Source organism: Galeopterus variegatus, unplaced genomic scaffold, assembly GCF_000696425.1.
Source record: "Galeopterus variegatus unplaced genomic scaffold, G_variegatus-3.0.2 Scaffold1153, whole genome shotgun sequence".
Lineage (NCBI taxonomy): Eukaryota > Metazoa > Chordata > Mammalia > Dermoptera > Cynocephalidae > Galeopterus > Galeopterus variegatus.
This window is the reverse complement of record NW_007727264.1, coordinates 262,708-272,413: the sequence shown is the minus strand read 5'-3', so window position 1 is coordinate 272,413 and position 9,706 is coordinate 262,708. Positions and strand designations below refer to the sequence as shown.

General features: G+C 37.6%; 1 protein-coding gene across 1 annotated transcript; it reads left to right on the top strand.

Moving 5' to 3' along the window:
* The first annotated feature begins 5,354 nt into the window (after window positions 1–5,354).
* LOC103592454 (keratin-associated protein 24-1) lies at window positions 5,355–6,110 on the top strand. The gene has a single exon (XM_008575187.1). It carries the CDS (start codon window positions 5,355–5,357, stop codon window positions 6,108–6,110), a length of 756 nt encoding a protein of 251 aa, XP_008573409.1.
* The last annotated feature ends 3,596 nt before the right edge of the window (window positions 6,111–9,706 follow it).

The following is a 9,706-nucleotide window of genomic DNA, read 5'->3' as shown; positions in this document are numbered from 1 at the left end:
CTCATATATGTATGTGACTAATTAATTCAGTTCTTCCATGTACTCAACGGTGGGAACTTCTTCTTACAAGCAACCCCAATAACTATAACCATCATATTGATCATCTTCAACATGCCAGGCATACCACTATGTAATCAATAGTCTCCCAACATACCTATGACAAAATATTATTCTATCATTTTTCACAGATAGGGAAACTCAGGGCAAGCAACTTGCCCAAAGACCCATGTAAGTTGGATTCCACAGACTTTTCGTTATCATCCAAAATATCTGTAGTTTTGTCCATTCAAGTGATGACTAATCTGGAAGCCACTTGGAGGTTGATAATAACGTGGTGATTGTAATCTTCAAATCTAGACCTGCCAAGTCTAAACTACAAATAAAGCTGTTTCCTCTCTGTCACAGTCACAGCCCACCCTTTCTCTCTAGGAGGACTAACTTAAATAGTATGTAACATGATGTCTTCTGGAAGTCTTACTTCCCATGTACATGGTAGAAAATACCTTTAATATATTTAGTTCCTCAAAGCTGAATTATTATTTATTTTATTTTATTTTTTTTTCTTTTTTTGTCTTTTTTCGTGTCCGGCAACGGATCGCAACCCTCAGTGTCGCGCCCATACCGGACCGGGACCGGCAACGGGATCGCAACCCTCGGTGTTGCTCCCACACCTCGCTCAGCCAGTGAGCGGGAACCGGTCTGTATGTGGGATCCGAACCCTTGGCAGGAGCGCCACCGCTCCCAAGCGGCGCACTGTAGCAGTGCACCACCGGGCCGGCCCTTATTTATTTATTTTGTGACCGGTAATGGTATCGCAACCCTTGGCGTGGTGTTGCCCACACCGCGCTCAGCCAGTGAGCTCACCGGCCATCCCCATACAGGATCCGAACCCGCAGCCTCGGCGCTCCCAGCACCGCACTCTCCCGAGTGAGCCACAGGGTCGGCCCAAAGCTGAATTTTTAAAATCAACATATAACATATAGATCACAGCAAGTTATCTAACTTGAAATGTAACCTACTCCGGTGCGTTTCCTTCCTTCCTTCCTTCCTTCTTTTCTTCTCTCCTTCCGTGTTTTCATCTTTTTATTCTTCCTTTCTTTCTTTTTAAAAAATTTTTTTTAATGCACTCAGACATATTGCAGTGGATTTTAGTTGAGACCCAATAATAATAATGAAAATAATAGTATTTAATAACAATAATATTAACAAGATTATTGGTGCATTTCCTTCCTTTCTTCCTTCCTTCCTTCTTTTCTTCTCTCCTTCCGTGTTTTCATCTTTTTATTCTTCCTTTCTTTCTTTTTAAAAATTTTTTTTTAATGCACTCAGACATATTGCAGTGGATTTTAGATGAGACCCAATAATAATAATGAAAATAATAGTATTTAATAACAATAATATTAACAAGATTATAGGCTGATGATAAAAAGTTAACATCAAAACATCGACTACACAGGAATCATGTTTCTTATTCTTTGCTCAGCAAACTCATTTAATCCTCACAGCTGCCTGTGGAGAAAATACTATTAGCTCCATTTTGAAGATGTGCTTTTCTAAGTGTTTTCGCCTTTATGAACTTATTCCATCTGCAGGACAGTCCTGCAAAATAAATGCTATTAGCTCTGGTTTTACATAAGAAGTTGCTGAAGTACAGAGAGAACACTATTCCAAGGTTACACCATAATAATGGTAGTCAGCGAGAGAGTGATTCATAACCTATTAAGGCACCGACTTGACAGTTCCAGCTCAAACTGTTTAACTTTTATTACACCTGTGTCTCATTATATCTATACCATGTTTCCCTAAAAATTTAAACATGAATCCAACTCAAATTTGCTGTCTATCTACCCACTTGTGTCGTTTAAGAGTGCTCTGTCTTCATTGATTTCTAGTCCCTAAAATTTTGGTTTTGCCCATCTTACCTTCAGCTTTTGAAACCATTAATGATCTAATAAGCCAACAACATGAATAAAGCAAGGATGTCTACCACTTTAGGTTACCAATGCTAAATTTAGGAATAATTTTGACTCATTTATAATTCAATTGTTATGTAAGTATGGATTTGCATACATTTTGCTTTTTAACTCATAAGATCACTTCTGCATCATTTCATAGCACTTTGGCAGGTGGAATAAGAACACAATTGTATATATGATGGCATAAGAAGAAGACAAAATTTCTTGTGACCTAAAAGGCTAGAAGGTGTCCTCCATTATTTTATTTAAGGGCCACTTAACTAGAAAATTTAGATTTCTTTGATTTTCTATCTTTACCCACAAGGACTTTTAACCTTTCAACAAAATTGGGGAAAACATTCCATAACTCTTTTTTTAATGAGTTGAAAGGAATCTACTTGCTCATTAGATAAAGAGAGTTTTTTTTTTCTTTTTATTCCTTAGATGGCATGGGTATTTCTTTGAATTATATGATGTTGAGAACGCTTTTTCCTTGCATCTTAAATGTCTTAGGTACAGAGTACAAATTCCTCAAACTGCATAAAGACTATTTACTACCTTCACCTATATTTTTCTGACAATGTATTTATTTCCTATGACTGTTGTAACAAGTTACCACAAACTCCATGGCTTAAAACAACAGAAATTTATTGTCAGATAATTCTGAAGGCCAAAAGTCCAAAATCAGCGTTACCGACCTCAAGTCAAGGTGTCAACAGGGCTGACATTTTTCTGGAGTCTCTAGGGAAAAAGTCATTCCCTGCTTTTTCCAGCTTCCAAAGATGTTGGCATTCCTTAGTTTGTGGCCACATCCCTCCAAATTCTGCTTTTGTTGCCACATTGCCTTCTCTCTTTGTGATCTACTGTCCCTCTTTTATAAAAACCCCTGCTATTATATGAGTCCAACCCAGATAAGCCATTTTAAAATCTTTAACTTAATCATACCTGAAAAGTCCCTTTTGCCACATCAGGTAGCATTCATAGGTTCCAGTATCAGGAAGTGGACATCTTGGCTGGGTGGGTCATGAATATTATTCATCATTCCACACATAGCAAATACTAAAAATAGGGGAATTAATGAAACAGAAGATCTTTTTAGTAATAAAATGAAAACAGAGTAATACATATGCTTCCCCAAAGCCTTCAGAGGACAATGCCACCCAATAGTTCTTATTGTTAAAGCCTGCCGTTGTTATGACCTGATATTTGCTCTGACACTAATCTGTCTGCTCAGCCTCCTTTGAGGATGGAGAGCAAAGTAGAAGACAATTCTGCAGAGGTATCATTTATAGAAAATGGTGAAGTGATTGGGGAGAGATGATGGTTACACGTGAGTCTGATATTTTGAGTGGGTAAGAAGGAAAAAACAGAAGCAAATAAGAGCAGTTGAGCTAACTCTGCCTTTGCAAATCTCAATGTTTAAGTGTTTAGAATATTATCAGAGCAAGACAAATTTAAATATGTTATAAAGTCTCATGCTTTGAATATTGGTTATGCTATATGATGTTTTTACATTATTTCGTTGGACTTACACTTGTATGAGTAATATTAATTTAAAATGCCTTACTATTTAATGCTAAGACAGAAGGGGAGTATTTGGGCTTTATAGATGACTGATTCTGTCGTTGTTTTCCCTCAAACCTGCCACAAGGAAAAGATAAGAGGTAAAAGTCAGATGTTAAAGAGGTGCAGAATAAAAGAAAGCTTCATCGACCTCTGAACTTTTCTGGGTATTGTGAGGACTCAGTAACTTAGAAATGTTGGCTATCAACTGCTTTATGTATCTTCTTTCCTATTTTACCTGCCTCAGGACTGAAATTTTCTGCCCCAAATCCCAGGGCCTTCTATAGCCAAACAATTTGCTGAAAATATGATTTCCTGATTCTTACCCTTTTCTCGTGAGAGAGATTCCAGAAGGTAGCAAATTTTTTTAATAAAGAGTTGCTTATTGTCACTTTAAAGAATACGTACAAGGAGAAGCACTGAGAAAACTCAGATTAAAATATATGTATATATTTGGAGAATATCTGTAAATTTAAATTGATGTGCACTTAAAAGATCTAGCTGAGAAGTGGAGAATACCAAGGGAAATCTAATTGTCTCCTGTATGGATAGTGTCCTTTAAAACTATCCCTATTGCTTATCATACCTGAAGAAATCGGTACTGTCCTCTGTCTGAACTCATCACTGTTAATAAATGCATTGCTGTTTTCAATTCAATGGAGACTGTAAGTACGAATTACAGTTTGTATTTTTAAGAACAAATAGTCATTTCTTCAGTTTAAATTAAAATCTTAAAAAATTCCTTCTAGCCTTCACCATAGGAGTAAAAGAGCTATTTAATATGCACAGTGCCTGTAAGAACTATACAGGTTATTCAAATAAAATTTTTAAACATAGTCATTCCCTTTTGCTGGCATAGGCCAAAAATAACTACATTCTTCAACATAGGAATGAAATAAAGTCTATGTGCAAAAGAAAGCAAATCAAGAATAAGTAAAACTTATTTAGGGAAAAATGGGAAGAAATGTTATACATCTGACAGCAACTGGGCTTTACAGCAGAGACAATGAAATGCTTGATGAATAATCTTAGTCACTTAGAAAGGTACAATCTTGAGAAACTAGATTTCTTTGATATTACATATTGCAGAAACTCTTTAAGAAAGGGATTTCATAGAATTCTTGGTTGCTTAGCAACCACTGACCCATGAGGTCAAGTTCATTTTTAGCTTGGTGTAGGTTACCAAGTCTCTCTAGGATTGCTGTGAATCTTAAGATGGAATTCTCCAAACATATCAAATGAGCAGTTGTCACTGGTTATGGCCTGGTGCAGGTAAAAGTGTAGCCCATATTTGGGGGTACTGATTATTTCTCTCAACAGGGCAATGCCTTATCCTCTCTTTTGAGCAACAAGGTTGAGACCGCCAAACTCTGTGGCTTATTTCAGAGTATTGGATCAAGTCCTGCCGTAGTTTGCAGTAGACAAAAGAGTAGAAAAATACGATTCCCTTGCTTTACTTGTTAACCTTTTAATAACCATGTTGCAGAAGCCCATAGACACATAAACGCTTCTTAAGTGCTGATTGAGAGATGAGAGTTTGCCTATTAAAATTAAATCACTATTCACAGATGCTATGGTCTACAGATGATGAGTAATGGGTGATGGTCAGAGTGGATACTTTGGATTATGGATACTTTGAAGAATCAAAATAAATGTTTTTGAATGAGTGTGAAGACATCAGCAACTGTGGCTAAACAACACATTAATGAAATGTTGTGTTGTTGTTGCAGGAAGGGGGAAGGAGGATAGTCTGGAGAGTCTCCTGACAATCTCAAAGGAAGATATAAAATGTCCTCAGGACACTGCCCCACAATACCTGCGTGGCTACCACCAAGCATGCACTCAGGCTCCATGTCTCTTCTGGGCTACCCGGGGGCTTGCAATGCCACATCCTATAGAACTCACTGTTATATCCCAGTGGCTCTTTCTCTTTGCTCCAGTAATATAAGCCCTACCTTTGGATGCTGCTTACCCAGTACCTACCAAGGAAATCTCTGGCTCCTGGATCCCTGCCAAGAATCCTACTATGATGTACCAAGCTGTGAATCTTCCAGCTGTGAGCCCAAGACCTGCACCACAAGCTGTGATCCACCAAACTCCTGTGTGCCCAGCAACTACCCATCAGCGGGTCAAGTCGTCAGTGCCTGTGAAACGATTAACATCAGCCCCAGCACCAGCTGCAACCCATGCACTCAGACCGAGGGGTATGTATACAACTGCTATACACCCACTCAGTGTGAATCCAAAGCCTGCCAGACCATTCGCAGTGGCTCCAACTGCTCTGGGCAGCTTAACTGCTTCTCCAAGAGTCTCCAACCCCTAAACTACTGTAGACTGGGTAGTTTGAGGTGTAGAAGCTACCAAAATCTTGGATTCATACCCAGTGGCAACTCATCATCCTACTATGTTGCCAACAGCTGCCAACCCAAAAGGTATTTAATAAGAAATTGCCAATATCCAAGTTATGGGCTTATGAGCTACCAACCACTGAGCTATTTCTCTAGAAACTTCCCATCTCTGAGTTGTATACCCAGGACCTTTCCACCTCTGAGGTATTTATTCAGTGGTAGCAGACCTCTGCATTGCTATTGATCAGCTTACTGCATTCATAGCAGCTGGAAATTGTCCAATTAGGCAGATTCTACTAAGTAGAAGAATCTCTAATGTCTTGCTGAGTCATTTTATGCATCTTAAGAATCTTGTTACATTAACCTAAAATATAACTTCCAGGGATTATTAACCACAGCCGTGTTTACCTGCTAGCTTTTATTTTTTCTGTTGCTCTATTAATGTCCTTTGTGTTAAAAGCTGATCAAGAAGGATCATTTCTGAGATTGACTATGATGGACTCACTGAAGATACTCCATACAAAATACAACCATCACCAGCTTTCTTACATTGGCTGTCACTGTCACTTGCCTGTCAGCTTGATTATCACTTACCTTTCCTGATGAAGTGGGGCATCTTTGGTTTGACCATTGATTCCAGCATGCAAGTGCTTTCAGATGGTTTCAATTTCTGTCAATAGTTTTGTCAACTGCCTAATTAGCACTTTGCTAATGAGCTGAGAGATAACATTACCTTAAACATAATGAGTTGAGTTATCTCATCCTTTTCCTACTGACTGATCTTGAGGACGTGCAAATAACCCGGACTGACTGGAGCTCAAAAACAGAAGACCTCGGCAAATCTCTTCTTCCAAAAAAGCCTGAATGCATAAGATTCACTGGCACTTGACTTTTGTCCTGAACCCCTAAGAGAAAACCTCAGAAGTGGCTGAATCACAAAAATTATTTGTCGAAAGAATGACAAAATACTGTTTGAGACTCTTTACTATTAGCGTTAGTCTATGTTCGGAATTCTCTTATAATCCTGCTCTGCTGAATTACTGTGTTCTGATTCCTGAAAAGGTCCTGGCTCTTAATAAAAAAGTTTCTATCTGAAAATAGTGGTTTTCCTTATGCTTTATTTCACATTCACTAAAGTTTATCCATGTTTGGGCAATATGCATAGAACTGTTAAAACACTAGCTTCCTGCCATTTAGTTTACAGTCTAAACTAATAATATAAAGAATATAGAATATGAAGTCCCAACATTTTGATTTGTTCTGTTCTGTTTATAACACATTAAGTGTATCTCTCTTAGAATGTCTAAGATGGATATTGATAAAGAAAAATTGGGGGGGGGGAATTTATAAAATAAATCAATTTAATAAAAAGTGCATAAAGTATTAAATGTTTGCATATTTCCCCACACAGCATATATATTTATTGGTTTTAGAGATAAGGCCTGGGAAGTTGAATATATTTAATATTGAACCCCTTAAGAAGTGATTTAACATCTATAAAGTTCTGATCCAAAAAATGCAAAGTGCCTTTTTTGTTCAGGTATTGCGTATGGCACAATGATTCATGTATCATGAACAGAGTGTTTTATAGAAGAACTTGGATTTTAATCCTAAATCTGCCATTTATAAGTTGTATTGCTTAAGCTCTCACTTAACCCTCCAGGTCTTTGTAGAGTGAAGAGCTTTTTGAGAACTGAAGACACAGTGTATGTAACACCCTGACACAGTGCCTTGGACTAGTGTTCAATTTTGTTATGTTAAAAAAATGAAGAGACCCTAAAATTCACCAACTTTACAGCCTTTTTGTCTATAGATGATGCAACTGAGAACCAGAATCCAAGATACTAGAGCTAGTTAGTTAGTTGGGAAGCTAGAACTACAATCTGGATTTCTTTTCTCTAGTTCAGTGTATCAGCAGGGAAGTCCTTTCCACAAATGTTCTTCTGGCCCCTCTCTAACCTTTTATTCATTTGGCCTCCGGAGAGGTGAAGTGGTCTCTACAATTAATAAATGTGTGCAGAATAATTGGACATGTGCATTTCAGCCCTGACCTTCACTCTCTTGGGAGCTCCTCTTGTTTCATTTATAGACTGTCCACAGGATACACACTTCCACTGCTTTCCACATCACAGGAAACTTCTCCTGGACCCACACTACCCCACATGGATAAATCCGTCTAATTCTAGATTCAGTGCTGGCAAGGCCATTTGTTTTCACAGACCTAGTTCTACAACTTGGTCTCTATAAATAGAGATAATATATGTGTTCATTACTTGCAATTGCTTTCAATTTCAAAGTGTTCAGAACCCATTCAGTAACAAGAAGTGGTTTCTCAGAACCCCAACACAGTGCTTCCAAAAATAGGCTACATAGTTTACCACTTAAGGGAAGACTATTTAATTATAACTAACTCATAAATAACAAATTAATAAAGATGCATACTGTAGGATATTACCAGGAAGCAATTATATTAAAAATAGTTTGTGGTATAAAGTAAATCAGGTAAAAGTGCTCCATTCCATTAAGCCTTTTTTCTATGGTGGTTATCACATTTAGGAAGTGAATTGAACTTGAAATTGGGAAATATTTATTTGATAGAATGCAGACAGGCTTGCATGTTTTTTGAGCCTAATGATATAGAGAGAATCAATAGATGGTGAAACAAGAAGTGTATGAGACAAATATAAATCTTTTAGAGCCAATAAAATTAATATAACTCTCTCAACACTGGCACTCCAAGATCAGACTCTGCCATTTAAACTCCATTTGATGCCTTAAGGAAACTAAAGGAAAGATGCCAAGACCAACAAGTCTCCAGCGTATGTAACCTTTCACTCTAAGCTAGGACATTGTCCTGAGGTACTGAATCATATGAATCTGCATTCTGCAACACACAGAGCAAGATAGTACACGGGAGTGAGTCAAAGGTGGTAATATCTATAAAATAAAAATATGAGTTTTAAAATTGGATCCAAACAGAACTAAAATCTTTGGATTGAACCTTATAGAGTTTAGAACTTGTACTCCTGATCTTGTATAAATTTGAGGGAAATAGTCTAGGATAGGAATAAACAAACACATTTTCAAAGAAAAAAGCTCAACTTGAGTCAACGGAGTACTTAATTTGGTTTGGAGCACACATCAAGTGTCACCACTAGTCACCACTATCAACAATGGGAGAGGGAAAGAGAGAGAGAGACAGAGGAGAGACAGAGAGGGAGAGAGAGAGATGGGAATGGAGAGGAAGGGGTAATAAGAGGAAGGAAGAATATGAAAAAAAGGAAAGGGAAGGGGATTGTTTAAACTTTTTCAAGGGACTTCCCTTACCCTCCCCATATGAGAATCACTAACTTGAAATCTCTTTATCTCGGCATCTCAAGAAACTAGAGAGGAACTCAAACTAAAGACCAATAAATCTCATCCTGCCCTGGACCTCCCGTCATCATAGGCCACACCCAACTCAGAATTCCACCTCCTGCATGTATTAATGCAGTCACAAAGTTTAAATTCCTACTAAAACTAGTGGGTTCTTTGAAGATTATCTTGGGACCAGATAAAGGCAACAACTATGCTAACTTTATGAATAATTGTGAGTAGATATGTGAGCTTATAGATTGTGTGTATACATACATATATATTCCTTTTCATCATGATACATAAATCTTGTATGTTACTGGAAGCCACAATTCTACTGCTTTTGAAAATAATATTTACTACTACTTTTAATTATCTATTTAACTTGGACAGAATAATCACAATAAGCATGTCATTTCCACAACGTGGAAGGAAGGAAGGAAGGAAGGAAGGAAGGAAGGAAGGAAGGAAGGAAGGAAGGAAGGA